This window comes from Limtongia smithiae, assembly GCF_038497785.1.
Source record: "Limtongia smithiae strain NRRL Y-17922 unplaced genomic scaffold V1518scaffold_4, whole genome shotgun sequence".
In the NCBI taxonomy this organism is placed as follows: domain Eukaryota; kingdom Fungi; phylum Ascomycota; class Lipomycetes; order Lipomycetales; family Lipomycetaceae; genus Limtongia; species Limtongia smithiae.
In genome coordinates, this window is record NW_027117625.1 from 456,228 (window position 1) to 482,834 (window position 26,607).

Genomic DNA, 26,607 nt, shown 5'->3' on the forward strand with positions numbered 1-26,607 from the left:
TAAGCGGCTTAACAGGCTGGCCAGTGTCGCGAGATGTCTGTTGCGTAAATTTCCTCAGCTGAAGACTAGGGAGTATGACGACGGTATTCGGGTGACTGTGGACTGGCAACCGGCAAGAGTTGGACACGACGGCGACCAGATGCATTAAGAAACAGGATATCACAACTGTAATTCAGTTGACAAGAGATATCTTATTTGACAAGTCAGAGCACAACAATCTAGATGAGGACAACCAATCTAAACGGCGCGACTAATTACTTCCTGAGATCGCAATACATCAAAGTGATGCGCCACAAACGGAGAACTGTTGAATGACAGTGTACTTCATAACGCGATAGCATTAACGTGGCTAGCAACGGATATGAGGATGACCATTGGCTGGTGCTCTACTTCACTTTACAAGAACACATAGAGTCGCAGGCATGAGAATGATTGTTAGATGACGATTGACTTCATGATGTGATGAGCCTCAGAGATCCATAGCTATGTATCACACCGCAATACTACTACTATATCGCTTTTGTCGGATGGACGTCATCGCTTCTATCGCTTAGACGCCATCGAGCGCTCCTGAACATGCTGAACGCGTGAACGCGTTCTCGACATTGCACTACTGATTTTACACTCATTAAATCTGCTTTCACTTGTGCCTGGAATACCTATCTGTCTTCGTCACAGTCTTTGCGAACGCTTGGTCCGGCACTTGACGGGATTTGGACGGTATATGAGAAACTTGGATAGATTTGGGAAACTCAGACACTATATAATCACAAGCGATTTCATGTAGTCTACAGTCAACCTCAGTATTTAAAACCTGAAACCAATCAAATGAACCGTCAGCAGGTTTCTGACTCGACGCGTTTATTACCTGCGCTACTCTTCGACGCTGCTTAACGGTGGTGGTTAGGGGCGAGAACAGGTTGTACGGACTTTTCGGTATCGGATCGATCAAATCGTACATATTAAATGCGTTGAAATGACAACGGATGCTGCAACAATTTGCGCACACCGACGGCGGCGTGAAGTATCCACTGACACTCTGAAGGCTCTGCACGCCGGTGGCGGCATGCGAGTACGATTTGTGAGCACACCACTCTCCCTCACGCCCTCCCTCGACGACTTCACTACTCAATAGAGCGCTGCCACTCCTCTTTAAACCATCAGGAGACAGCCATATAGTACTCAGCTACGACCACGAAGACGTTTACAATGATGTGGCACAGGACTGCATGGTACATGAGTCTCGGTTGTGTGATGGTGTTCGTCAGCGCTAGAGGAGGATGTGTGTCGCGGAATGAGGGATTGCCGGCGGTCGGTTGCCGAGAATATGTCACCAGACACTCGCCGTGGTCTTTTGCGCGTTACATGTGCGCGCGGCGACGTGCTAGAACTTCTATCGTACACCCGCACTCTCTCTACTATCTACTCCAGTCTAAAAGTCTCGCCGCCAAAACCAAGCAAGCCATATTGACATAATCCCAATACAAAATGAGACACTCAGTGCGGCCATTGCGTGCGCGGGGTGCAGCACCAGCGCCCCAGCGCCGTTCACGGTCGGGTTGTGCTGTTGTCCGGCTAGTGGGGCAAGAAGCAGATTAAGTGGAGATAGTCGTGCTAGCCTTTGCGCCGGTGTAGGCGGTCCTGTTGGTTTTCCGACTGAGGTGGTGCTGCTGATGGTGGTGGTGCTGATCACGTAAGATGGTGATGAACCAGCTGACGACGCCATGTCAGACAGCACTGCGTTCTTGTTGAGCAAGACCATCGACTCGTCAAGCAGCTTCTCGCTCCCATTATTATTCACACCTCCTGGTAACGCAGTCGTTGACCCCCCGCTACTGAGCCTATTCAGTATCGGCAACGACCCAAGCCGCCGCAACGCAGTGGCGGCCGCAGAAGCAGTCGCTGCGCGCCGTCGAGATGCCTTTGCCTTCGCCTCGCGCACCTTCTGCTGCTTCTCTGCACGCGCGCGTGCTTGCTTCTTCGCTCTCGCGGTAAGCACCTCACACTCCGAAACCTGTTGCGTGACGAGAGCGTCCATTTGAGCGTAGTATGAGGAGTAGTCCACCGGCTTGCTGATAGCAGTCGAAGTTATAACAGCAGGAATGGATAAGCTAGGGCTCACGGCGTCCGCTTCGTGCTGTCGAGAGAACTCCTGCAGGTCTATGTAGTCATACTCGTCCTCGTTGAGAATGACGGAGCCATTAGCGGCTAATGGCGGAGGTGGCGGAAAGAAGGAGACGTTCTCGGCTGCGTCATAATATTCGCTGTGTGAAGAGTAGCCGTCGCTATCGTCACTGCTGCTGCTGCCAGAGTCACCGCTGCTAGAGGCCACAAATCCACTGCTGATCTCGGCGTACTCAGCAACACTTAACCTTCGCTGCCGCCTACTGTGTTCTTTCCATCGCGCCGGTATCCGTTGCGGCTGCGGCGATGGCGGCGGTAAACCCGACAGATCCGGCTTGTGCAGCGTCCGCAGGACGGAGTAGGTAGACACTGCCTTCCACGCTGGCACTAACGTCTCCGGTGGATGCTGTGTGCGTAGTGCTAGCGCGCGCGACATCGCGTCGGATAGCGATATTGGCATTGGCTGTGGAAACCGGGACAATATAGCCTCGAGCATTTGCGCATCCATAGCAGATTTCTCGTCATAATCGTCGTCGTCGCTGGTGTAATCCAGGAGTCCGAGGACCTCGTCGCGCCGGGCGATGAGAATGACTGCGTATATGTATAGCGGAATAGACATATCCGGACACGCGAGTAGGAAATCAAACAGTAATGTGATGTCGTCGCATTTGTCAAACTCGTGAGCGAACAGCGTGAGAACGGCAGCGAGTGCGTAGTTCGGGGAAACTGGCACGAGTGCGCTCGCGACAGGCCGATCGACGCGGGCGAGAAGTATTGGTATCAATGCGAGGTGGTCGAGCGAGGGCTGTATCGAAGGCATCATGAAATCCCGAAGCCGATCGAGCGCCAGGCGTTCTAGAACCTCCACGGCGAGAGAAGCGCCAAGGACAAGGTAAGATACCTGCGCGATGTCATGAAAGCCTTGGTAATACGCGAGTCCAGGGTGGCGACGAAGAACGGTCACAATAACGTGCGTGAGCGCGGCACGATGGGCTACGAGCTCGGCCGGGGAGATGGGGGATGGGTAGTTGGCGAACGAGCGGTCGACGTCGAGCTTGACCTGAGCCTCGTCGAGATGTGGCGCCAGCGCTGCATCCTCTTCCGCCCTCGTTGTTTGTGAGCCGTCAAATCCCAGTAAGAGAGGCCACGCGGACTTGCGTATGGTGTCAGAGAGAAGCCCGTCCTTCGACTTTGCAAGTCGCGCGAGCGCAGAATAGTCGCGCTCAGCAATGGCAGTATAGATGCTGGCTTCCTTAGCTGCAATGCGCTTGCGCTGAGCGGGTGTCGGTGAGGGTGGCGGTGGAGTCGGCGACGGTGATGGGGGAATAGCTTGTACAGGTGACGAAGGAAGGGAGGATGTCAATGGCGGGGTAGCCAGGCTGTGCATGGTGTCGAGAGCCATGAACCGGACACGTATCGCGGTATAAGTGACGCCTGTCGCGAGGATCCCAACGATGGCGTTTGTTTGGTAATACTGAGTCCAGAAATTAGCCCCGGCAGACACCGAGCAGTATACGTGGAAAAGTTGCAGGTGGAGTGGGAACTATTATCGCAGACGAGGCACATCGCATCGCATCTCATCGCGATCTGCATTAATCGTCACCGCTCCCATCTTCACCAATTCCGCCATCATCCAAAAATTCAGCCACCGTCCTAGTCTGCTATGGCTGACGCTTTTGCGTTCGCACCCGAAGCCGCCACGCCACCGGCGTCATTAGATGGACCGACTCCGCCTTTCGGCACCACCATCTCGGCACCACACCCCAATCTGCCCTTGAACGACGGCAAGCTCCATCTGCTCCTCGCCGCCTCCGGCTCGGTCGCAACCATCAAAGTCCCGCTCATCGTCGAGAAACTCTATCGGATCTACGAGCCTTCACGCATCTCGATCCAGATCGTGCTCACAAAGTCCGCCGAGCGCTTTCTCCCTGCCGCCGACAAGCCGCTGCCGGCCCACATCCACGTCTGGCGCGACTCTGATGAATGGAACTCCTGGTCCGACAGATCCGATCCCATCGTGCACATAGAGTTGCGTCGCTGGGCACACCTGCTGCTGATTGCGCCGCTGTCCGCAAACACACTCGCCAAGATTGCGGCAGGCATCTGCGACAACCTGCTCACCTCCGTCGTCCGCGCGTGGAACCCCGCCATGCCGATCTGGCTCGCTCCGGCCATGAACACGTATATGTACACGAACCCGCTGACGCGCAGACATTTGCGCCTCATAACCGAGGAAATGGAGTGGATTAAGGTGCTCCGCCCCGTCGAGAAAGTCCTGGCCTGCGGGGACATCGGCATGGGCGGCATGCGCGAGTGGGCTGACATTGTCGAAATGGTCGTCGCGCAGTTCCCACCAAAGAAGTACCCGATCGCGATGCTCGAACCGCTCGCAGACACGCAGGGCCTCATCCACGAACGTTCCCGCCACGTCTCCCCGGACATCCCGAACGGTCACGTACGGTTCCAGGACGAGGTCGACGACGCGCTAGAGCGCTCCGAGGTCGCGAGCATAAAGTCCTGATCTGGGTTGGTTCTACTGCTCTTTGTTTGTCTGTCTTTTGCATCTGCAAGGTTACTGCTAGGGTCATGGCGCCGGGCTTTTGCTTTATCTTGGTGTTTTGTTTTGTTTTGTTCGGTTTTGCTGGGGTTATACACTACTACTCTTCTCTTTTTCTCAGTCTTTGTTGAATCTCCACTATCGCTGTATCGCTGCTTGCTAATAGCATCCACTCACCTTCTCTCCTGTACTTAACAAAATTACTTATAATCTCGCAATCTTCCGCGTTCCCACTACGATATCACCCACCCGTTCCTTCAAAAATCGTCGCAAAATTTTTCCTGATGGGCTCTTGGGAATCTGATCAATCGCGACAATTCCGCCCCACAACTTCTTGTGCTTCGCGACCTGCTCATCTACCCATTGCTTAATTTGCGCCGCGTCACCCTGTGACGTCATCACGACAAATGCGCGTGGATGCTCTGTTGCTTCCTCCTCCGACCAGTGTCCAATCACGGCGGCGTCAACCACATGCGGATGCTGCAATAACAGAGCTTCAAGCTCAGCCGGCGCGACTTGGAATCCCTTCGACTTGATCATCTCCTTTGATCGATCCACGATCGTCCAATACCCCTCATCGTCCACAGACGCCACGTCGCCTGTGCGCATCCACCCATCGCCAATAAGCGTCTCGGTGGTCGCGGTCGGGTTGTTCAGATATCCCATCATGATGTTTGGTCCGCGCAATACAAGTTCTCCCGGTCCGCCGCGCGGTGCGTCTTCACCCGTTTGCTCGTCGATCAATCGTGCCTCGAGATTCGGCACGAGCCAGCCAATTGTTCCCACTTTCTCGTCAGGTCGGTTCACAGGAGTAATGTTGATCACAGGACTACCTTCTGTTAGGCCATATCCTTGGCACACAACGAATGTGCCGCCAATTCGCGCCTTGACAGCCTCTGCCAGCGTCTTGCTGAGCGGAGCTGCACCGGAGAACACAATCTGAAAGTACTTTTTTATCTCGGAGTACTTATCCACGAGTGGGCTCTTTGCGAGCAGCACCATAACCGGCGGCACGAGGAATATGTGCGACATCTGATATCTCAAGCACGCCTTCAAGAACATCTCGAAATCGAATTGGGGAAACACGATCACCTGCGCGCAGATATACACGGTCGCGTAAATGTGCGAGTTGAGAGCGTAGATGTGCGTCATTGGCAAAAACCCTGCATATACGCCGTTTGGATTGAATTGTACAGCACCCGCCATGACGCTCTGCAGCACGTTGTTGGTCATATTGAAATGTGATGTCATGACACCTTTGAACTTTCCGGTTGTGCCGGAGGAGAAGCAGAGGTACGCGAGCGTCTCTTTGGCTGATTTTGTGAGCTTCTCTGGATCTCCGGCAGGGCCTGCGCCTGCCTTGAGATTGCACAACGCGTCAGCGACAAGATCGTCATGCACCGCGCAGACAACTTTCTGCGTATGCACTGCCTTTGCGACTCGTGCACCGAGCTCCGCCATAGCTCCTTTCTTTGCAATAATCAGCCTCGCGTCCGCGCTCTCCACCTGTTCTTTTATATCCGCCTCGGTATAGGCCGAGTTCACTGGAGACACGACGCCGCCTGCCCACAGAATAGCATGATGCACACCCGGGAGGTATATATCGTTCGGAGCGTACAAGCATACAACAGTACCTGGCGTGATATTAAACCGCGTCTTGAGCACCACCGAAAGTGCACGGACGTACGCATAGTGCTCTGCGACGCTCAAAGTCTTACCAGTGTTCACGTCCGTGAACAGTGCGACGTCACTGCGGCTGCGCAGGTACGGCGAATGTTTCGTCAGCAGCTCCGGGATCGAGCCGTAATACTCGGGGATATCTGCGTATCGTGACTTGTAGATCAGCGGCGCCATGATGTTGTGTGTATGTACGTGTAGTAGTTGTTTGAATCGATGGCGTGGTGGTGGTTCGCTGGCTTTATAGAGGGGCTCCGACGATTACCCCGCAAAATGCGTCGGCTCTAGCACCTCTCTCCTCGGCTTCGTACCTTCCTCGCTCGCTCACCGCCGCCACTTGCACCTTCATGGTTTTGCGCCCAGTGTAGCTATTTGCATGATGCTACTTCAGTCCCCTAAGCTTATATCTATGCCGTCCAGTGCTAAGCTGCCTCGTAGCAGCTGTCCCACTCCTAGGTCTGGTCAATGGGCGGGGTAAAGCCGTCTCTCGTGCGGCGCGACAGTGCCACACACGCCGCACCTCAATAGCACTTAGTGTGGGAAGTATTCGTCAACTGATCCAGTACTATTCTGAACAAACACTGCCACAATGCCAATTAACCCCGAAAACAAAAAGCGGTATGTGTTAAAAGCGCACAAGTTGGTTACAACTAAAACAATACGAAAATCGTGGAGTCAAGTTACTCTATAGGGTATGGAGCACTGACAAGCCATACACGCAGCTTCATTTACTGTGACAAGAGCACATGCACTTTGTTGTTATCCATCATATTCTCTATGCTGATTAAGTTGTGTTTAGTCCATGTTGCGTGCTGTCAGTAACGGTGGCAATAACAACTTCCACGTCAAATATAGATTCATGGCCTTTGAGGCTAGTACTGCTATTGCATCCACTATCAGTCTGGCAGACTAAAGAAGCAAATAATGATTCCAGCGCTCCAGTTAGTGCCAAAATTTTGATAAATCTAACGAGATATTTGAACGTCCTCGGATGGTCAGAAGACGCAGTTTTGGTAGGAAATTCAACGATCTATGGTATAGAAACTAAATGGATGCCTCATCAAAAGATACGAAATTCAAAAGTAAGCATCCAGCTGAAGGCAGACGAGACACGTCTATGTCATTCTTAGTCCGGCCAACCAGAGAGATCCAATTCGTTCAGCACCAAATTGACTACTAATTTGAACTGCAACAGAAATAGGATTGTCGGTTCAAAAGCAAACGAATTCCATAATTTTAGAAAGAGTACGCAAATTTGCTTGAGTCTTGCCAATAATTTTCTACACAAGCTCTTCTCCAAGACCATTCTCTTCTGTTGATATCCATAAGTCTCTCACAACTTATAGAGTCCAAAACTTTCCTCTAGGAGTCTAGCTAGTATGCGATCTTGCTGTGGAAATTTGTCACATCTACTATCTTGCTCAAGTGCTACAACTGGAGCGGCGAGCCAAGAATCGTATTCAAAGTTCTCAAGCAACAGTCGTGGTACAGGTCTATATACCGAAAGACACAAAATCAGGTCTATGTCCAGTGAGTTACACCGTTCAGGAGTTACGGAAGCTACAAGGGCTTACATCAATGTCAACATTTATGACAGGTTATTCTACCAGCGCAGAAGAGAACTCTGCAACATTAACGAAATTGAAACAATGCCATGTCTAGGATCATGTGCAAAATCTCGATCAGAAGTCCTTGAACAGCGAATCGCTCACTCATGACAGGCGCCGTCATAGTTTTAATTTGTCGTATCACATTCCGTAAAGTAATACGAAAATTGTTTGCTGGGCTTCAGTCGTTTCTTGATGGAACGTCGACTATCGTCGTTCGGTAGTTCTGCCGTCCATTCAACCATGTTTATGGCGCCAACTGGGCCAGCAGCGCAAATAGAAACCATAACTGGGGCTAAACTGCAGGGAGTGCTGATAGCAGACGTGTAGTTCGATCTAAATCTGCTGCAACAAACGGTCAGAAACAAGAACAATTGAATCAAACGAAGTCGGTGCATTTGAGACGATGTGTTTGCACAGGATTTGGACCACACAACGAGACTAATTTCCTGCCTTCAGTCGGCCTCAGATATAGCTCTCCTACACTCGATTCCAATCTCCGGCCATCCTTATGTTCCTTATACCAGCACCAAATTCAGGCAGAGTTCGGTGTTGTATCCAAACCCATGACGTCATCGCGTGACTCAGAGGCTTTGTGGGGTGTAAACCTTACTGGCGATACGGTGCGGCCTCGCAAAACTTGCAACAGCAGACGATTCGGGTGCTCTCCACCATATCCACCAGCTAACCATTTTCTACTTCGACCAGAAAAGGCCATGCATTCACAGCCGTAACACACTCACGGCTACTCCACCAGCTGGTCAAACAACATTGTCTGAATACGAATACATGTATTTGTGCTTCTCTGCATGTAGCAATAACAGTGTAGTATCGTATTGTTGATAAGATAGCGGCTAAGTACTCTCCTTCCATTTTCCAAACTGTAAATAGTCATTATACAATCGTTTGTATATAGCGCGTCCCGCACTGTCAACTGCGGCATTCGCAATCTGTAACTCATTTTGCCCAAGTAAATCGAACATTGTGTACATCGCCCTCGTCACAATCTCGCGTGTGCTACCACCACCGCTGGTGGTACTACTGTCATCCTCAGAATTGAACTTGTGAGTTAGCGTCGCAAAGCAAAATTCAATGATCAAGTATGGCGCATGCTTCGACAGAGCACGGCGTGATGCACTGGCTTTAGACGAAAGTCCAAACGCAGAAGATCCGCTGCGCTTATTCCCCCGCACATGTCCTGCGGAAAAGCTCGGCTCGCTAAAATTGGACAACAGGCGAGCATACGACAGCGCACATGTGGCAGAGCACGCTTTGTTAGACGACATCCAAGATGCACGCTTCCAGTACGGCCTTCTTCCGCCATTAGCGACGCACAGCCCGTATAACAGATTTTGTAGTAGATGTATAGCAAGATGATGTCTTCCCCGCAGAAACTTGTAGCAATGGAGGAATAGAGCTGAGGATAGCGAGCAAACGCACATGTACACGTCCTCCATGTCAAAGCTGTCCTGAAATCTCGGGCCGTTATGAGACGTAGAAGTAATCAAGAAGGACAAAATTTGGATAAACAGAAACGGCGAGATATAACCGGGTTTCTCTTTCACCACCGTCTCAAGAAATTCTAAAATTGAAACAAATCCGTGCGCCGATGAAATCTGGGCTCCATCTAGTACTAATGAGCAAACAAGTAGTGAAAATTGACGCAGAGCGTCCGGCTTCATTTCTGTACATGTGTAAGCAGTAGTCAACATCGGAAGTAGAATATCATATGGCTTACTAGAATTTTCGGTTGTGACTAGAACAGACAAGATTGAAAAGTATCTGCTACACTTATTCGACCCCAGAGGAAAGCAACAAGCCACTGCGGAATTGAAAGTGGCGTTATATCGGTCGTCGTTCAGTTGCAGAACAAACTCTCTAAAGACCTGCCGAATGTGCTTGAGCTTGAGTCCTGGTATCGCGGTAGCCATGTCACATATAACACCATACGACGCAACAATCTCTTCAGTGCGCTTTACTTTATCGTCGTCATTCGGTAAGTCGCTCGAAAATGATAGAACGTTGATTTCAAATATCGATTCCAATATGTCGCACAGCACCTCGTGTGAAATACGAGGGGGAGAACCGCTGGACTTGAATACACTAGCGTAACTTTTCGGATAGTCGGGTCGCTCCCGAATAAACCCTCTCACGCTCTGAATGTTGCATAGATCGCACATTGACCGCAACAATAGTTGTAGTGTAGTTTCGTCATTTTCGTACCGTACCAGGAGCTTGTTCATCGTGTTGTACAACACCTCAATCGAACCTCGATCCAAGCTGGATGACAGTTAGTATTACAGTGCGCAAACTGATAAGAGACACTTACGTATATGAGTAACGATCTAGTGCGATGCATGTCATAACAGACAAGCGATAATACCCAATGTATTCAGCTTGCTTGTTCTTCCTATCAAAAATATCAAGATGCTGCTGAGATGCAAGTGCAAGATTTAAGATGAATTCTTCAGCATTTTGCATGGAACCTTTCGAGTGCCTACTCAATGTTAGTTTGCTCAAAGCAGTGCCACGGCGTCATGCGCACCTAAAGACCTCGGAAGCGATATCGTCTGTGATCCGCTGAAGCTCTAAACTACGAAATGCGTCCAAGTTTCTGTAGAGGCCGAGCAGTCCTTCTGATGACGATTGCTAGAACTAGTTAGCTGGATACTTCACGAATAACAAGCCTAAATTTTCTTACTAAAATAGTAGACATGTTTGGAACCAAGCATAGATTACGTATCAGCATGCGGCACTTGATACCTATGTTGAGAGTCTCGCTTGACCAGTCAAGAAGCAGTAGCCGATGAATTAGCATCTCTCGGGCATACTTCTTCATACAAGCAACCGGAAAAGACAAAAGCAAGTCCAATACACGACTCAGTTCAGTCACAGAGTAATCAAACTTAGGTTTCCGCCGATGGAAGTGGCGAATCACATGAACTAGGCTGTCTCGAGAATCGCAATTAAATAAATCAATGCCATCCGAAAACTTGCGAATCAGACATTCTTCAAAATCATTAGTTTTTATGTATAGGTCCAAGTGTGCCACAAAAACTCACCTATAATTCTAGGTTGCTCAGCTATATGCGCCGGGCAAGACTTCATCCACCAGCTGAAAGTGTTTTCATTTAGATGAGAGAATTTCCAAAATGCTTCTGCGAGCCGAGTAATACTGTCGATGTCAAATTTGGTTTCAATCAATACAAGCCATCGCTTCAATATTCCTTCGATTAACGCAGATGCTAAATTGGAACTGCTAATCTTTGATACGTCGCCGTTCCAAATCGATGCACTGCTGTCGACCCGAGAAACCACGTTCAATATACTCTTGGAAATTGTCTGTAGCTCAAAAGCTTGAAACTCTGCAAGTCTGAAAATAATTTGAACTTTAAAATAGACCATTCCTGCATCTTGTTGCATAAAATCATGTGTTAACAATTTGTTAATGTAGTTCGGTGGTAACGACGCAACAATCTTCTTCGCGAGCTCGCCTTGAGTAGATAATAACCAGTATTGAACTCGCCATGAATTGTAGTCACTTGTAAGAGATTTGTTATTCAGCAGCTTGAACAGGAGTAGTAGTGATTCAACTAGCGAATCATTCAAGACGTCCTGAATTGTGGATATTCCTAGCACGATAGTGGCCAAGGGCAATAAGTCTGATTCTGCCAGTTCTTTGTTGTCGTTAGGAGCAATAATAGTCAACATCTTCAAAGATTGCTGTTGAGTCCAGTTTTGCGCGATGTTCTTGCTAACGGAACGAAGGAAAAGTTCTGAAGTGAAGGCTCCTTGCAATTTGTTCGGATATTGCAATCTCGGTTTTCTCCATAAGCTGATCAATTTCTGGATATCTCTGATTTTGGCATATTCCTCCGCCAGCGCGCAAGCAAATTGAATCGTCTCTGGCGAGTCAGATAGCCATAGCTTCTCCACAAAAATGGATTCGACAAGGGGGAAAATCGCATCTGAATCGGCTTGGAGAATCTGCGTTGCCAGCTTCCAGTCGGAATAATTCACTTGCTCTAAAGAGGTCGCCAAGACCTCAGACGACAGCTTGATGTCGTATGCTTGAAACTGTAGCATGAATGCTGATGTTCCGAGAGGCGCGTATTGAATAAATCTTTCGCATAACAGGGGCATCAAATTCTTCTGCTTGGACTTCGAAAGCTTCGACAGACCTATGCTCAATATATGAGATAAAAATGTGGTTCCTATCAGACAAGTCAATTTTGAGTATCAAACGGTCAATACCTCGCTTGCACTTACTTGACAATATGTCAGGAACTGTCGACAAAGCATCAAACAAATGCTTGAACGCGTCATTTGATATCACGGTGGATTCTTTCAACACAGAAGGACTGAACACCAAGTCGCGTAACACATCGCCAGTCTTTCTGTAGAGTACAGAATTCTCTTGACCACACTCATATAAAACTTGGAACGCAAATTTTAATCCAGCAGGTACAAAGCTTTGAGAAATCTGTTTCGTCAGCATATAGATGATTCAGACTCGTTCGACGAATTGATATCTACCTTCTTGAAGTTCGTGATCCCGTACGACGAGTTCGAGTAAACAGCAAATATTGCTTCTATTCTAGTATCGCTCTGTTCCTCCGGAAATTTGCAAATAATATTGAAAAAGTCAATCAAAATAGCCACCATAGTATCAGTAGAGCATCGAAGCCATAAATTGTCGGCATAAATTTCTGCCACGGTATCGAGAATTGCGCCGAACACTTGGGCATCAGCGATCCTGTCGCGCTGAGATTTCACCAGTCCATGTAGAACTAGCTTCAAGTCATCCAGTAAACGGTGTCGTACATATATTTGTTTGCGTATGTCGCAACTCAATCGAGTCCACAGTGAGGGGAACAGTTTCCAGAAGGATAACCTGTTGGCAAGCATTAGCGGCCTACCGACATACGGAAATGCATACAAGACGTACTCATGTTTGCCCAAATCTATTCTGTCAAACCACCAATCCAGAAAGAATTCTTCTTGCCTGGGAAAATATAGCTGTGAGTTGAGCCCATCAAGTGTCTGCGTAACGAATGCAACGAGTGGACGAATATCGTTCGTCTTGCCTCTGAGGTATCGTGAAGCCTGCTCAGACGATGCTATCGCTAAAGAAGATTCAGGAGCCATGTCTGCTATGACTGAGCCTGGTACAACTTAGAAATATGTCCACTACCACTAGGATCATGTTTCTGTGGCCCAGTTTGATCTCGAGTATTCTCGCAAGCCGTGAAATTTTCAGGGATTATTGGGAGACCAGAGATGTTCAGGGGCCAAACTTGTGCGGCTCATTAGCCGGTAAGAAAAAGACAACGTCCACTCCGATACGGCGTAAATTCCACGAAATCGTGAACAGTTATGAAGGTTTAAGGGTTAGGATTGAAATAACTTAACAAACTCCATGGAGCCAAACAATTCAAAAAAAATGTGGGACTGGGTGGCCAAGCTGGTTAAGGCGTACGACTGTTAATCGTAAGATCGAGAGTTCGATCCTCTCCCTGGTCGAATTTTTTTTGCTCCTGCTAATCAAGAGCTTGGTACAACTTGGCTGCTGTATGCTGCTGTCGTTTTTGTTTGTTGCCTGGTTAATGCGATGCAACTCCAATGAGATGAGTTGTTAGCGCGACGTGAAGTCTTGTAAATGTAGTTGCGGCTCATTGCTATGGGCCACGAGCGTGCTATGTTAGCCTACCCATGTGATGGACATCGCCATTATTAAACGCGAGCCTTGCCACGATCGCCGCTCGCCCTGGCGGCACATCAGAAACGATCGACGTAGATTTCGTGCCCGTCCTCAATATCAATACAAGCAAAGATCGCTAGCTTCAAATACGGCATAACGTTCTTCTCGCCGGTGAGAACAGGCAGAAGCAGCTTCACAACAGCTCGCCCACTTTCATCGATTAGCCTTGTGCGACGCTGTGGATTCGAACTGCAGTCTCAGGGTTCAGTGCTGTACTGCGATCTGCTTTCCGCTAGTATGAAGCGTCTGGAACATGGCGCCAAAGCTTAACTATCGTCATGTGGGCAACTGCCACAGACCTCGCAGCAAGCAACCCTTTCAAATCATGCACAATCACATACTTGGCAATGTTGTTTCGCAATTGAGCTGCTAGTTAGAATGTTTAGAGACTAGCAAATTACCAGCGTTCTAACTATCGATGCGGCCGCGAGTAAAGATCTCGATACTGAACGAGGCGGATAGCTGCAGAGCATCCAGTATACGGATAACAAAGTTTTGCGAACGATCATGATACTCGGCGCTTGAAAATCATATCGTAGAGCGGCTACCACAAGATCTAGAATCAGGTGATCGCAATTCACAAAGAGCAAACTTGATGCCAAAGAAGAGAGAGTAAAAAAAGGAAATTTTTGAAAGATTTGACAGCAGCATAAATGAGAGGGCAATGGAATGAAACCGCTAGCATGATCGTTAGAGGTGCCGTCCGCAGCTACATGAACGTACGCCGATCAGCGCACAGTAGGGAATGTCGCTTCAAAATTTACATGTCGAGGGAAGGCTGCAAGCGTAGCGCTGTGAAAACTAATTGGAGACAAGGATAGCAAAGTCGGAGTCAAGAAGAACAGCCAGATGGGATGAATCGCGATTCTCGCTAAGGCGTGAGGTCTCAACCCGGCCACCGCAATTTCGCAATGACCTAATTCAGAGGCAACGAGCACGAGTCCGATAGCGATGGCGGCGATGGGTTCATCCAACAGAATAATAGGCCCGGTTGGTCAACCGCACTGTCTGTTCGCGGCAGCAGATCTCGAGCATGGATTGTACACGTGCCGTGACCGCGCTGAACTCCTTTAGTAATTGTTCCGCTTCTAGAAGGACTTGCAAAGCTTCTCTCAACGGCTAATGCCGCACTTCGCGCACTGCACGACATAATTCCTCTCCGCTACGCCAAGCACTTCCTCACTGTACAGGCCTTATATAATACCATATGTGCTGAGTCCATGGTACTCCACAACGCTCGGAGTCCTGGTTCTCACGTCTTCATTTTTCTGTGGCTTACTCACGCGCGAGTGGAGTCACAAAATGTTTAGGACTGTGCTAAATATAGTTGATCAATCGAGACATTCAACCACGTGAATTAGCAGCGAATAAGAATCAACCTGCGCAATTCTTATTCTTAATATCTGAGTTAGTGCGCTCTAAGCATTCTGGTCAAGAAGGAACTCTATTATAGCTCTTTGTCTCTGAAGCAACAGACTGATAAGCTCCGGTTGCTGCATAGCAATAGGCTTGACTGCAGTACTGCGAAGTGACCAGCGAGAACCAGAGTGAGCTTTTATTAGCCAGGCACATTGCAAATGCAAGACTGCTGGTCAGACTACGGCTCGATTGCGCTGAGCAGGACTCGCGGTTATGTTGCGTACAGTGGTGGTCACCGCCGCTGACCCGTGTTGACATATTACGTCACAGCAGTGCGCAGCCTGCGCCGCCACCGGTGGCCTACGATGTCCGGCACAAGCCGTAGAGATGTTGCAGCAAGTTCGCGATGAGAAGTACACCCGGCGGCGGGTCCTGGAGTAGGTAGACGGCGCGTAGAGAGACGAAGAGAAAGCCGGAGCAGATCGAGCACGTGGTGGACGCTGTTGGAGGCGTCGCTGTCTCGACAGCGAACCACTGCGCAGATAATCAACACCCGCTCCACCCGCATCTTCCTCTTTCTTCCACCTGCACTCCTCCCTCCCCATCTCTCTTCTCGTCCCCCATCTCCATCGCCAGCTCCTCCGCCATGGACCCACACGGCGCTGGCGCTCCCCGCAGGGGCTCCACTCAGTCTTATCGCGCTTTCTCCGTCGAGGACGCCCAGCAGGAGCTCGACAACGATCGCGTCGCCTCCTCCTCCTCCTCCGCGCGTCACAGGCCTCCGTCCTCTTCGCGGCGGCGCTCTCGCCAGCGCGTCGAGACCCGTCCGTCTATCGCCGAGGTCCACTTCACCGACGATCCTGCTGTCGGTGCCGGCAGCACTCCGATCCTTGAGTCCCACCTCCACGTCCACCATCACCACGGCGCTGGCGGTCTCCCCGGCGATGGACTCACGTACGATGATGTAGAGCCTGTGGTCTCCCCAACTGGCGCAGAACAACCTGAAGATGTCGACGGCGACGATTCCGGCAGCACGCTCATTCAGACCACTGACAACGACGATGAGTTCGATGACACCTCTGACACCGCATCCATCGAGTCATTCACTCTCCGCGAGCGCCAGGACGCCATCAACGAGACTCATCCTTTCGGTATCCGTATCTGGAAGCCTGCGCTTTATAAGAAGGATCGCTCTGTCCAGCGCCTTGCTGAAGGCGATATTCATTCCACACCTGGCAAGAAGGTGACTTTTTTGGTGCAGTTCGGAAATTACGCATACTCGATACTTTTTGGCGTCCCTTTGTTCATCATCACTCAGCTAGGTGCTTGCTTCTGCCTCGGCCTTTTCTCCTGGAGTGCCTCGGCGCGCGAATACGGTCGCACTCTCTACGAGTTAGGTAACTACCTCCTCTATCCCTTCGGCAAGTTCGTCCAGCTCGAGCAGGACGAGCAGTATGCACTCGAAGACGAAGGCGAGGGTCGAAGCATCGGCGAGTACGAGGAATGGCGCACCGGCGCAGACCGTGGCCGTCTGTTCTTTGGACCCACTCCCCGGCGCCAGACGCGGTCGAAACAGCGCTCCTCGCTCGATCCTATCAGTGAGCAGGACCATCTGCTCGGCGAAGCTAGCGACAGCGAGCCTTTACTTGGACACGAAGCAGGCTCTAGCTCCGTTGTAGGGTCTATTTCGTCTGATCTTGAGGACGGACTGCCAATTCATACCAAGCGACGGCTCTTTGGCCGCGGCAATTGGACAATCGGTCGTGTTATGTTCTACTTCTGGTTCTACTTCCTCGTCTACCCTGCCATGCTTATTGTTGCTTCGATCTGCTGGTTTATGGTCTTTGCGATCCCTATGGCCCGTGTCAACGTCCATCTCTGCAAACATCTGCGCAAGCGTCCATTGGCGCTTTCGTTCCACAGAGACGGTCCCGTCACGCGGAGCAACCAGGAAGCGGACAGAAACAGCACGATTCTTCTCTGCACGTATCGAGCATTTGGCTTGAACTACTACAAGTACACTGTCGACGGCACGAACGTCGTTCTCATGAACTTGATGTTTATCGTCTTCCTGACCATTTTCGATCAATTCGTCCTTGAGAGATTGCTCGGTCCTACGACCTTCATCACCACCCCTGGTGTGATTTTCGTTCTTGCCCTCAGCTCGATTATTCCGTTGGCGTATTTCATTGGCCAGGCCGTTGCTTCCATCTCCGCGCAGTCCTCTATGGGCATGGGTGCCGCCATCAACGCGTTCTTCTCTACGATTGTCGAAATTTTCCTGTACTGCGTTGCACTCAAGGAAGGAAAGGGAAGACTCGTCGAGGGAAGTATCATTGGCAGTATTCTCGCTGGCGTGCTGGTGATGCCTGGCATTTCCATGTGCTCTGGTGCCATCAAGCGCAAAACGCAGAGATATAACCCGAAGTCTGCCGGTGTTAGCTCCACCATGCTGCTTTTTGCAATCATTGCTGTGTTTGCGCCGACTTTGTTCTACCAGATTTATGGCTCGGTCAGTGCCTAGAGTTTTGTGTTTTTGCATTTCACTATAGGTCGCTAACTTTTTTCGACAGTACCAACTATTTTGCGTTCCATGCGGTGCGAGAGAAGATCCGGTCAACGGGGCGACATGCCGCCGGTGCCAGTTCTTCCTGGACCCGCTCACTAATGACGCGTTCTACAGATCGGCGGTCAAGCCGTTCTCGTACATCTGCGCCGTGCTGCTGTTCGTGTCCTACTCGATCGGCCTCTGGTTTACTCTTCGCACCCATGCAGCCATGATCTGGCAATCCCCTGGCTCCGCCCCCGCACCGAATCCCGCGACCTCGACCGACACCGGTGCCGTTAACACCATCGTGGTGGACGGCACTTCGGATGGTACGACGAACTCCGGCGGAATAACCACTACTGTGCTCGCGGTAAATGATAACTTGTCTGATGATTATGCCGCTGGCGGCATGTCTGATAATGAGGGTGGTTCTGTTAATACGACTTTTAAATTCAAGATTCCGACGATCCTGGGTGGCCATACCCCCGACGTTCCGCAGTCGGTGCCGTTGAGGACTCTATCGGCCGAATCGACCACGAGCACGACACTTCTACCAACGGTAGAACCGATGACAGCAAAGCCTGCACTGCAGGTACGTTCAGTGGGCGAGCTTCCGGTGAAGAAGGCAACGGCGGTTACCAGCGGTGCGAGCTACACGACGGGGCCGATGTCTCCAAACAACAGCGGTTCGCGACGAGGCAGCCTGCGTAACTTTTTGCGACGAGGAAACAGCAACACGGCGGGTACCGGCAAGCAATCAGTTAAGGCGGCGGCAGGTCCGACTGCCGAAGAAGAGGCTGCAGGCGCGGATGCGAATCACGGCGGCGCTGCGAGTGGTGGTCACGATGCGCCCAACTGGAGTAAGGCGAAGAGTGCGGTTGTTCTACTTGGAGCGACTGTGCTGTACGCTGTTATCGCGGAGATTTTGGTTGACACCGTCGACGTCGTGCTTGACTCGGTGGCGATCGACGAGAAGTTCTTGGGCATCACGTTGTTCGCGCTTGTGCCAAACACGACGGAGTTCTTGAACGCCATCTCGTTCGCAATGAACGGGAACATTGCGCTTAGTATGGAGATTGGATCCGCGTACGTGCTGCAGGTGTGCTTGTTGCAGATCCCGGCTTTGATCCTGTTTTCCGCGTTCACCATCAGCGGCACCGAGAGTATGCGCGACTATGCGTTTACGTGAGTACTTGTGTACTTTGATTTCATTAGTTCATCTTTTTCTAACATTTGGCTAGCCTCGTTTTCCCGCGGTGGGATCTTGTCGTTGTTGTGCTTTGCGTGTTCCTTCTGTCGTACATCTATGCCGAGGGCCGCAGCAACTACTTCAAGGGATCGATTTTGCTTCTCAGTTACATCGCCGTGATGTGCGGCTTCTGGTACTCCGGACAGACTGGCGAGGCGCAGTTGTCGAGTATCGGCAACAGCGACGGTATGATTGTGCCGCCGGCGAACCACCTCGGCGCTGGCCCCGTACTCATCATCCCGGGATACCAGTTCATGTAATACAGAGGCAGGAATGTTTTTTATGTTAAGCGGACGAGCTACGAAACGACTTCCCTTCCCTTTTATTTTTTGTCTGCTTTGTGTTTTTGCATGGATGGGCATTATTACCGGTAGTATAGCAGTGTTTTCCTTTTTTGACCGAACTGTCTAGTTCGTTTTGGGTCTATTTTTGCTGTTGTGTTGTGTTTTCTCGCGCAAGGTCCTAACTTCTTTTTTTGGCTTGATACAGACGGGGACGATACAGAGGGAGAAGGAAGATGGAAAGGAGAAAGAACTTGTTTGTGTTTGTTTTGAGAGGCCGCGCCGCCAGAGTGACATAACTCAAGTACATAATACCGTACACAACTGGCAACGACTGATTGTTACAGAATTGTTAAATAGTATTATAATGAAATTATAAAATTCACGAGAGAAGCAGTTTTATAATTTGGGCGGAGAGGCGAATTAACAAGAACATGGGAGGGGAACCAAACGCATCTGCGCCTTCAAAACGAGAACGCCGACCACCTGGACTAACACACACGCAAGACAGATTGCGGTAATTAGACGCAATCAAAACAAAACTCCGAGGATACTTTTTTGTTTCTGCACATGAGTGAGTGCAGAAATATGTATAAACACAACACGCCTGGACTCCCAAACGACTGCTATCAAAACGGAACCCCAGCAACACAAAGACTCCATCACATCATTTATCATCACCGTCGCCCTTCAACTGTACCGAGAATCTGGCGAAGTTCCTCGTTTTTCCGTTCGAGGTCGGCGAGATAGTCAAGAACATGGGTGAGCACAGTACTTTTGCTGAACCCGCCGGCCCGCAGAACGGGCACGAGGTGTGAGAGCTCGTCGAAACCTTGCTTGATGATGTCACGCCGTTTCTTTTCGGAGGAGATATGGTTTATCCGGCGTTGCGCATCGGTTAGGAGCTCGCGGTCTGCTGCTGCTGCTGCTGCCGCTGCAGCAGCAGCGGCGGCGGCAGCTGCTGTGGAGGAAGATGCAGCTGCGGCGGTGGAAATGATGGAAGTAGTGGCGGACGCGAACGTAGTATGGGTAGGCGCTGGAGAGGCGGAGATAGTGGTCGAGTCATGGACGAAAGTGGAGTCGACACCGGTGACGAAAGATGAGGCGGAAGTGGATGAAGACAGAGATGAAGATGACGATGAAAGTGCCGGCACGTCCTGCTGTTGCAAAGATATGACAACGGGAACTGTCCCTGTAAACTTATGAGCTCGTTTCGCGGTCGAGACAGATACCGGCATGTTGTTGTTCGGGATCGAGGCAGCAGCATAACTGTCGTCATGGTCGTCTACTGCTGGTGCAGTCTCAAAATCTGGAGTATGTTGTGCAGCACCGTCAATGGCGTTATATGCAAATTTTGCAGCAGACGATTGGTGTGGAAGCGCTGGCGAAAGAAGACTGTCATCCATCATGAGTGGTTGCTGCACATGTACCTCACCGCTGCCGGCAGGTATTATACTGTGATCATAGAACTGCGTCGACGTAATTGCTTCATCGGTATCCGCAGTCCAGCGTGGATCAGTCTTGCTCATTTGCCATAAAATCTCAGACGCAGTAGCAGCCGTATGGTCGCCGATGCCTCGACCACTACCACCGACAGGAGCGACACCGGCCATGGGGAGTCCGCCTTGTAAAATCTCGACCGACGATGTCGGCGTCCTGGAAGTATTAGCCGCTAATAGCGTATCTACGCCAGGAATTTTTGATATTCCGACCAATTCGTCGCCTTTGTCACCGGTTTTGCTGTCGGCGGCCGGCACAAAGTGGAATCCTGAACTCGAAAACCGCGGATCTGTCCCGAACGCGAGCGCTTGCTGCCGGTGTGCGGCTCGCAGGAGATATGCGCGGTCTTCCGCTGTGATGGTTCCATTGCGAATCTGATCAATCGTAATTAAACCCGGCACGTCAGAGGACGGAGAGAGAAGGGGTAGTTGCGGCATGGTTGCCGACACAACGGCGGGGTTTGGGAGTGGCATCGTGCTGTTCGAGCTCAGTGCGAGCGGTGACGCGGCTGCAGCGACAACCGACCACGCTGGTAGCATATCCGGCGCAACCGGATCAAAGATGAAATTCGAATCCAGAGCGAGTCTGTCGAGGAAATCAGAGTATTCGACTGCCTCGCGGTCGTCGAGCAGCGGCTGTGCGGTGGAGGTGGGGAACATCGAAGACGACGACGACGAGGAGAAGAAGGCCGAGGGCAATGGTGGCGGCGGTGAGGGCGGATGCGGCGACCCTGCGGGTGATTGCGCAGATAATGGCGACACGCGAGTGATGCGGGGCTGTTTGGGCTTGCGACGGACAGGCTGATGCTGGTGGTGGTGCTTTTTGCCGACGCCGCCAAGGCTACGACGGGGCGTCGCCGCCGCTCCATCGGGCAGTAGCTGCGGGCCGGACAATGCTGCAACCGCACCAGCAGGCGCTGCGGAGACGGGCATATTTGCGGGGCAGAGAGTGCGGGGACGGTGGTGAGGTGTTGAAGACGGCGGCGGTGAAAAGTCGCGTCACAAGACAGCACCGCCACCCGCATGTGATCGCCACGTGTGGCAATGCGCTGTGGCACAGCCTGAAGGTCCGTGAATTGCGTAAAGTATTACTCTATTCGGGAATTATTATATTGTCTAGCTATACACCGCCGCTGTCAACAGCAGCTGCTGCCGCTGCCGCCGCAAGTGGCCGGCCGCGATCGTACGACAGGACACGCGAGAAGTAGAACGGTTTTTCGTGATGGAGTGTGAACTCGCGGTGCTCGTTGCTCGCACGCTCGACACTCCAAAAGCCCACCCAGTTGAGACGGTTATGCCGTGCGCGGCCGACGGAGCGGATATCGAGCTCTTGCAAGTACCAGTACTTTGTCGTGGGGGCCTGCGACTCAATGCGCACGCGGCCCTCTAGCGTCATGCTCCACGTGCCGCGGAACATGCCGCGGCGCATGAGCTCGCGGTGGAACTCGGGCACGATCTCTAGCGGCTCCTTCGTGTTGAGGTGGCAAATGCACGTGCCATCCTCATAGAAGCGCAGGTAGCGGTAGTATGTGACGATGTGGAACGGCGCGTTCCACGACTCCGCCAAACCGTAGCGGTGGTAATTGCATGTCGAAATGTAGATGCCATTGAACATCACTCGCGGTCGCTCGAGGAACATGCGCCGCCAGTCGTTGTGCCACACCGTCGCAACCGCATTCTCGTCCACCACGGGCTCGTAGTTCATACGCGGGTATTCCTTCATGCACAGTCCCTGCCAGAGGGCGCGGTCGCTGTACGCGAGGTATGCAATGCGTTTGCATGCGTATGAAGCCTTTGTGAAGGCCGACAGGTCCTGCAGCGCTAAGACGCGCAGGATCACGTTGATAATTTCGTTCGGCAGCGCGATGAACGGCGCAGGTACGTCTTCGTCCTCCGGCTCGGCATCGTAGTTGGCGTAGTCCGACAGTAACGACACGGTCTTGTCTGTTGGTACTGTCGAGGTAGTGGCTCTGGTTGACGGCAGCGGCGCCTTCGCGAAGGAGCCGATGGGGAAATGCTTGTTCTTGTACAGCTTGTCAACACCGTCGTCAAGCCGGAACGCTTGGCGGTAATACTTGAGCGCGTCCGAAAGGTTGTCGACCCGCTCCTTCTCGACCGCGAGCTCGTACAGCTTCAGTGCGCGCTGCGACCGACTTAGCTCCGGCCCGCCGAGAACAGCAGGGTCCGCGGCCGAATCGCCCTCCTCCGGCTCTGTATTGCCGATACTGCTCCACGTGTCTTCTGCTGTTGATGCCTCCGCTGATGCTGCCGTTGCAGGAGCAGGAATCGCGGACACTACCGCCACTTGATCGTTGATCTCTGCGCTAATGTCGAGCTGGGTGACTTGCTGCAGCAGGTCCTCGGTCGACGAGTTAAGGTGCTCTTCCTCGCCGACACCGATGTCCCCCGCAACGCTGTCTGCATCGTTATCATCTGTGTGCTCAACCTTCGCGGCAACGTGCGGGCTCGTAGCGGTAATGGTGTTCGAGATCGCCGACGGAGGCGGTATCCGGGATGATGCCGCCGGTGCAAGTGCAGGCACATATACTGGCGCCGAGGCAGACGTAGACACCTTTCGCTCTCCCTTCTTGCCCTCAAGCCGCCACTTCTGCTGCACCTCCTTCTTCCAGTCACTCCGGAACCGCTCGAGCTCGTCCGGCGTCGTCCTCGCCGCGCTCATTACGCCGTTCGCGCGATAAGATATGACTCAGTACGAGTGCACTTCCGCGCCGAATTTCAACGTTGTGAAAGTCAGGCTGCGGTGCAGAAGCACCACGTGAAAGACTGGAATACGCCTCAAACCCGCCGCTGGCGGGGGAACTAGGGGAGAGTGGCCGTGAAGATGGAAGTGGAAGTGCGATGGTGAGATAGCAGAGAGGTCACGTGGTCTGGAGTCGGTGGCCACTGTACGTGGATCTCGACTAAACTCCCCAAACATCGTCATCATTACCAGCAATGGCCGTCTCCATCTCTCGCGACAGCGGCATCAAGCCTGTTAGTCTAGTCGTATTGGTGTTTTTGCGGGCTTCGGCTAATAATACACGCAGTACTACACACAGAAGATCGAGGAAACAGAGCTTAAGATCAGCGACAAGACACAGAATTTGCGACGCCTGGAAGCCCAGCGAAACGCACTCAACGCGAAGGGTACGTCCACACCACCGATCGATCGCGGCACGCACTAACATCCACAGTCCGCCTGTTGCGCGAAGAACTGCAGCTGCTGCAAGAGCCCGGCTCTTATGTCGGCGAGGTCGTCAAGGCCATGGGTAAGACCAAGGTCCTGGTCAAGGTACACCCCGAGGGCAAGTACGTCGTGGACCTGTCGCCGGACATCGACATCAAGAAGATCACTCCCTCCTTGCGTGTGTGTCTACGATCCGACACCTACCAGCTCCATCAGATTCTGCTCAACAAGGTCGACCCGCTCGTCTCGCTCATGATGGTCGAGAAGGTTCCCGATAGCACGTACGAGATGGTCGGCGGTCTCGACAAGCAGATCAAGGAGATCAAAGAAGTCATCGAGCTTCCGGTTAAGCACCCCGAGCTGTTCGAGTCGCTCGGCATCGCCCAGCCCAAGGGTGTGCTGCTCTATGGTCCTCCTGGCACCGGCAAGACCCTGCTCGCGCGCGCGGTCGCACACCACACTGAGTGCAAGTTTATCCGCGTGTCCGGCTCGGAGCTCGTGCAAAAGTACATCGGCGAGGGCTCCCGCATGGTGCGCGAGCTCTTCGTCATGGCGCGCGAGCACGCGCCGAGTATTATCTTCATGGACGAGATTGACTCCATCGGCTCTTCGCGCGTTGAGGGCAGCTCCGGCGGCGACTCCGAGGTCCAGCGTACCATGCTCGAACTTCTCAATCAGCTCGACGGTTTCGAGTCCTCTAAGAATATCAAGGTCATCATGGCCACCAACCGCCTCGACATTCTCGATCCCGCCCTGCTGCGGCCAGGCCGCATAGACCGCAAGATCGAGTTCCCCCCGCCCACTCTTGAGGCCCGCACCGATATCCTCCGCATCCATTCCCGCTCTATGAACCTCACCCGCGGCATTAACCTCCGCAAAATTGCCGAGAAAATGAACGGCTGCTCAGGTGCCGAAGTCAAGGGCGTCTGTACCGAGGCAGGGATGTACGCTCTGCGCGAGCGCAGAATCCACGTCACTCAGGAGGACTTTGAGCTCGCCGTCGCGAAGGTTTTGTCTCGCAACGACGAGGGCCAGATCTCATTGAGAAAGCTCTTCAAGTAGTCATTCAGTTGCCGTGTACACTCAATTTCACTATGTATATCATAAACTATGCCCATACAACAACAAAATCTCCAGCTAAATCGAGCACTCATGGAACTACTGGAAGTTGTTCAAAATTTTAAACAGCATTGGATTCGTCTCCACGTCCAAGCGCACCAGCTCCTCAAGGATCTTGTGCGCGTACTCCTCCTTCACCATGTTTGTGTAGTCAAAGCTATGCGTCACGTCACGCATGTACGTGACCGCGTACTCTTTCAGTGACTCGTCTGACGAGTGTTGTTTCAGGATATCTTCAACGATTGTTACGATTAGTATATTTCACTGAAGTATACAATAGGCAAACTTACTGAGAATCTGCTGATTTGATTTGTCGTGTCGTATACTGTGGATAATTGGGAATGAGAATTTCCCCTCGGTAAGGTCTTCGCAGAAGCCTTTGTTTTTGGTGTACTGTCCACCGTTGGCACAATTTCTAAAGTCTGTGCAGCAAAGTCAACACACCTGATCTGACTGCAAATTCATGTAGTCGTCCCGGATTTGATACAAAATTCCAATCATGTTTGCCAGCGGCACAAAGTCCCTTCTGCCATTAGCCTGTCCCCCGCCACGAATAGTCAAGCGCACTTACACCTTGCATTCAGACTCGGCCTGCATGAGCTTCACAGCTAGTCTGAAGAGTCCTCCCGTCTCTGTGAATTGTTAGGCTTGTTCCTCCTCACCCCGCAAAGTCTGTGTGCGCACTATTTTCAACCATCGCGATGTACTCCTCCTCCGTCGGGCACACGAGCGAGTCTCGCCAGTATAGATCCATGCCTTGTCCACGGTGCAGATTCAACAGTTCGTCTTAACTTGTCAGCTAGTTGTCTCACTAGAGTTCTCCCCCATGAATGCACATACCCGTATAGATTTTGTACACAGCCGGGTTATTCAGCCGTGAGAGCTCCTGCAGCGCAAGGAAGTACACGTAATTCGACGAATTTATAGTCTGTGCAACGCCATATATGCTATGAGCGACAGGTAATCCCCTGCGCAGCGTCGCCGAGTCCTCAACGTCATCGACACTAAAGACCGTACAATTAGCACCGCGCACTCATCCCTCGTGAAACTCGGCATACGACGTACAGTAGCGATGCTGTGTGCAGCATCGCGATCGCACGCGTGATGATCTCGACCGACTCAGCTGGAACTTTGAGCCAGAAATTGAACGCATCGACAAATACGCGGCGCAGATCCTTGCCGGGGTGCGATTCGAGGTAGTTGAACGGGCCGAGGACGATCTGTGTATAGCGGCGGCGTAGGCCGTGGTCGCGTGCGGTCAAGCACGCGGGCCCATGAACACCGCCGGTATCGTCAGCACCCACAAATACACTGTGGCTGAAGAATGCGCACTCACAGCTTCGCTTTCGGGGGTCCACTGCGTGTTCTCAGAGGGCATTGCAGTCATCCGGAGCCAGGCGGAAGAATGAATAGGGTGGCGGAGGAAACTATTACAACGAAGTAGCGGCGAGAGTAACAGCGCCCGTGGGCATGTTCTTATAGAGGGCAGGATCACTCAAACACGTACTTCGTGCGCAGTCCTTGGCCTTCAGTCCACAGCCCCAAATGAATGGCGTCGATGTGGATCCAAGACGGGAGAACAATCCCAAGAACAACGCCTAAATCTTCACGTGAAAGTCCTCACGTTTCCGTCGTCTGG

At 51.7% G+C, this 26,607-nt stretch overlaps 10 protein-coding genes and 1 non-coding gene across 11 annotated transcripts; 4 read left to right on the top strand and 7 right to left on the bottom strand.

The window, feature by feature from the left end:
• Positions 1–1,432: 1,432 nt before the first annotated feature.
• Positions 1,433–3,511, bottom strand: V1518DRAFT_404909 (rab-GTPase-TBC domain-containing protein; the record flags this gene model as incomplete). The annotated part of the gene is made up of 1 exon (XM_066901903.1): positions 1,433–3,511. One exon carries the CDS (start codon positions 3,509–3,511, stop codon positions 1,433–1,435), a length of 2,079 nt encoding a protein of 692 aa, XP_066760214.1.
• A 15-nt stretch (positions 3,512–3,526) lies between these two features.
• Positions 3,527–4,899, top strand: V1518DRAFT_414747 (flavoprotein). The gene has a single exon (XM_066903651.1). The coding sequence runs from the start codon at positions 3,788–3,790 to the stop codon at positions 4,643–4,645; it is 858 nt and encodes a 285-aa protein (XP_066760215.1). The 5' UTR covers positions 3,527–3,787; the 3' UTR covers positions 4,646–4,899.
• Positions 4,740–6,778, bottom strand: V1518DRAFT_414748 (uncharacterized protein). Its single transcript, XM_066903652.1, has one exon. It carries the CDS (start codon positions 6,533–6,535, stop codon positions 4,886–4,888), a length of 1,650 nt encoding a protein of 549 aa, XP_066760216.1. The 5' UTR covers positions 6,536–6,778; the 3' UTR covers positions 4,740–4,885.
• Positions 6,779–8,591: 1,813 nt separating this feature from the next.
• Positions 8,592–10,465, bottom strand: V1518DRAFT_229399 (Urb2/Npa2 family-domain-containing protein). Its single transcript, XM_066900954.1, has one exon. It carries the CDS (start codon positions 10,206–10,208, stop codon positions 8,820–8,822), a length of 1,389 nt encoding a protein of 462 aa, XP_066760217.1. The 5' UTR covers positions 10,209–10,465; the 3' UTR covers positions 8,592–8,819.
• A 527-nt stretch (positions 10,466–10,992) lies between these two features.
• On the bottom strand, positions 10,993–13,113 carry V1518DRAFT_372856 (uncharacterized protein; the record flags this gene model as incomplete). The annotated part of the gene is made up of 4 exons (XM_066901411.1): positions 10,993–12,179; positions 12,235–12,448; positions 12,502–12,859; positions 12,914–13,113. The coding sequence occupies 4 exons, from the start codon at positions 13,111–13,113 to the stop codon at positions 10,993–10,995; spliced, it is 1,959 nt and encodes a 652-aa protein (XP_066760218.1).
• Positions 13,114–13,414: 301 nt separating this feature from the next.
• Positions 13,415–13,488, top strand: V1518DRAFT_t22. The gene has a single exon. It is a non-coding gene; the product is annotated as a tRNA-Asn (tRNA).
• Positions 13,489–15,427: 1,939 nt separating this feature from the next.
• V1518DRAFT_414761 (Sodium/calcium exchanger protein-domain-containing protein) lies at positions 15,428–19,556 on the top strand. Its single transcript, XM_066903653.1, has 3 exons — positions 15,428–17,597; positions 17,659–18,818; positions 18,875–19,556. The coding sequence occupies exons 1-3, from the start codon at positions 15,732–15,734 to the stop codon at positions 19,140–19,142; spliced, it is 3,294 nt and encodes a 1,097-aa protein (XP_066760219.1). The 5' UTR covers positions 15,428–15,731; the 3' UTR covers positions 19,143–19,556.
• V1518DRAFT_414762 (uncharacterized protein) lies at positions 19,439–21,637 on the bottom strand. The gene has a single exon (XM_066903654.1). The coding sequence runs from the start codon at positions 21,593–21,595 to the stop codon at positions 19,841–19,843; it is 1,755 nt and encodes a 584-aa protein (XP_066760220.1). The 5' UTR covers positions 21,596–21,637; the 3' UTR covers positions 19,439–19,840.
• A 113-nt stretch (positions 21,638–21,750) lies between these two features.
• Positions 21,751–23,630, bottom strand: V1518DRAFT_414763 (uncharacterized protein). Its single transcript, XM_066903655.1, has one exon. The coding sequence runs from the start codon at positions 23,340–23,342 to the stop codon at positions 21,783–21,785; it is 1,560 nt and encodes a 519-aa protein (XP_066760221.1). The 5' UTR covers positions 23,343–23,630; the 3' UTR covers positions 21,751–21,782.
• Positions 23,604–24,957, top strand: V1518DRAFT_414764 (P-loop containing nucleoside triphosphate hydrolase protein). Its single transcript, XM_066903656.1, has 3 exons — positions 23,604–23,656; positions 23,710–23,809; positions 23,857–24,957. The coding sequence occupies exons 1-3, from the start codon at positions 23,618–23,620 to the stop codon at positions 24,909–24,911; spliced, it is 1,194 nt and encodes a 397-aa protein (XP_066760222.1). The 5' UTR covers positions 23,604–23,617; the 3' UTR covers positions 24,912–24,957.
• V1518DRAFT_414768 (isoprenoid synthase domain-containing protein) lies at positions 24,900–26,558 on the bottom strand. The gene is made up of 8 exons (XM_066903657.1): positions 26,305–26,558; positions 26,034–26,188; positions 25,809–25,972; positions 25,653–25,754; positions 25,540–25,600; positions 25,413–25,491; positions 25,259–25,361; positions 24,900–25,201 (listed from the first exon to the last, which is right to left on the bottom strand). Exons 1-8 carry the CDS (start codon positions 26,353–26,355, stop codon positions 25,008–25,010), a joined length of 909 nt encoding a protein of 302 aa, XP_066760223.1. The 5' UTR covers positions 26,356–26,558; the 3' UTR covers positions 24,900–25,007.
• Between the last annotated feature and the right edge of the window lie 49 nt (positions 26,559–26,607).

What these genes read in the sequence shown, in the direction of transcription:
- V1518DRAFT_414768 (XM_066903657.1), bottom strand. Translation starts at nt 26,355, where the DNA reads ATGACTGCAATGCCCTCTGAGAACACGCAGTGGACCCCCGAAAGCGAA. An exon ending in TGTGTACAAAATCTATACGG is followed by an intron (nt 25,755 to 25,808) that starts GTATGTGCATTC and finishes TGACAAGTTAAG; the next exon opens with ACGAACTGTTGAATCTGCAC. An exon ending in TGAATTTGCAGTCAGATCAG is followed by an intron (nt 25,362 to 25,412) that starts GTGTGTTGACTT and finishes AACGGTGGACAG; the next exon opens with TACACCAAAAACAAAGGCTT.
- V1518DRAFT_229399 (XM_066900954.1), bottom strand. Translation starts at nt 10,208, where the DNA reads ATGAACAAGCTCCTGGTACGGTACGAAAATGACGAAACTACACTACAA.
- V1518DRAFT_414748 (XM_066903652.1), bottom strand. Translation starts at nt 6,535, where the DNA reads ATGGCGCCGCTGATCTACAAGTCACGATACGCAGATATCCCCGAGTAT.
- V1518DRAFT_414747 (XM_066903651.1), top strand. Translation starts at nt 3,788, where the DNA reads ATGGCTGACGCTTTTGCGTTCGCACCCGAAGCCGCCACGCCACCGGCG.
- V1518DRAFT_414764 (XM_066903656.1), top strand. Translation starts at nt 23,618, where the DNA reads ATGGCCGTCTCCATCTCTCGCGACAGCGGCATCAAGCCT. An exon ending in GCGACAGCGGCATCAAGCCT is followed by an intron (nt 23,657 to 23,709) that starts GTTAGTCTAGTC and finishes TAATACACGCAG; the next exon opens with TACTACACACAGAAGATCGA. An exon ending in AAACGCACTCAACGCGAAGG is followed by an intron (nt 23,810 to 23,856) that starts GTACGTCCACAC and finishes TAACATCCACAG; the next exon opens with TCCGCCTGTTGCGCGAAGAA.
- V1518DRAFT_414763 (XM_066903655.1), bottom strand. Translation starts at nt 23,342, where the DNA reads ATGAGCGCGGCGAGGACGACGCCGGACGAGCTCGAGCGGTTCCGGAGT.
- V1518DRAFT_414762 (XM_066903654.1), bottom strand. Translation starts at nt 21,595, where the DNA reads ATGCCCGTCTCCGCAGCGCCTGCTGGTGCGGTTGCAGCATTGTCCGGC.
- V1518DRAFT_414761 (XM_066903653.1), top strand. Translation starts at nt 15,732, where the DNA reads ATGGACCCACACGGCGCTGGCGCTCCCCGCAGGGGCTCCACTCAGTCT. An exon ending in TCTACCAGATTTATGGCTCG is followed by an intron (nt 17,598 to 17,658) that starts GTCAGTGCCTAG and finishes TTTTTTCGACAG; the next exon opens with TACCAACTATTTTGCGTTCC. An exon ending in ATGCGCGACTATGCGTTTAC is followed by an intron (nt 18,819 to 18,874) that starts GTGAGTACTTGT and finishes ACATTTGGCTAG; the next exon opens with CCTCGTTTTCCCGCGGTGGG.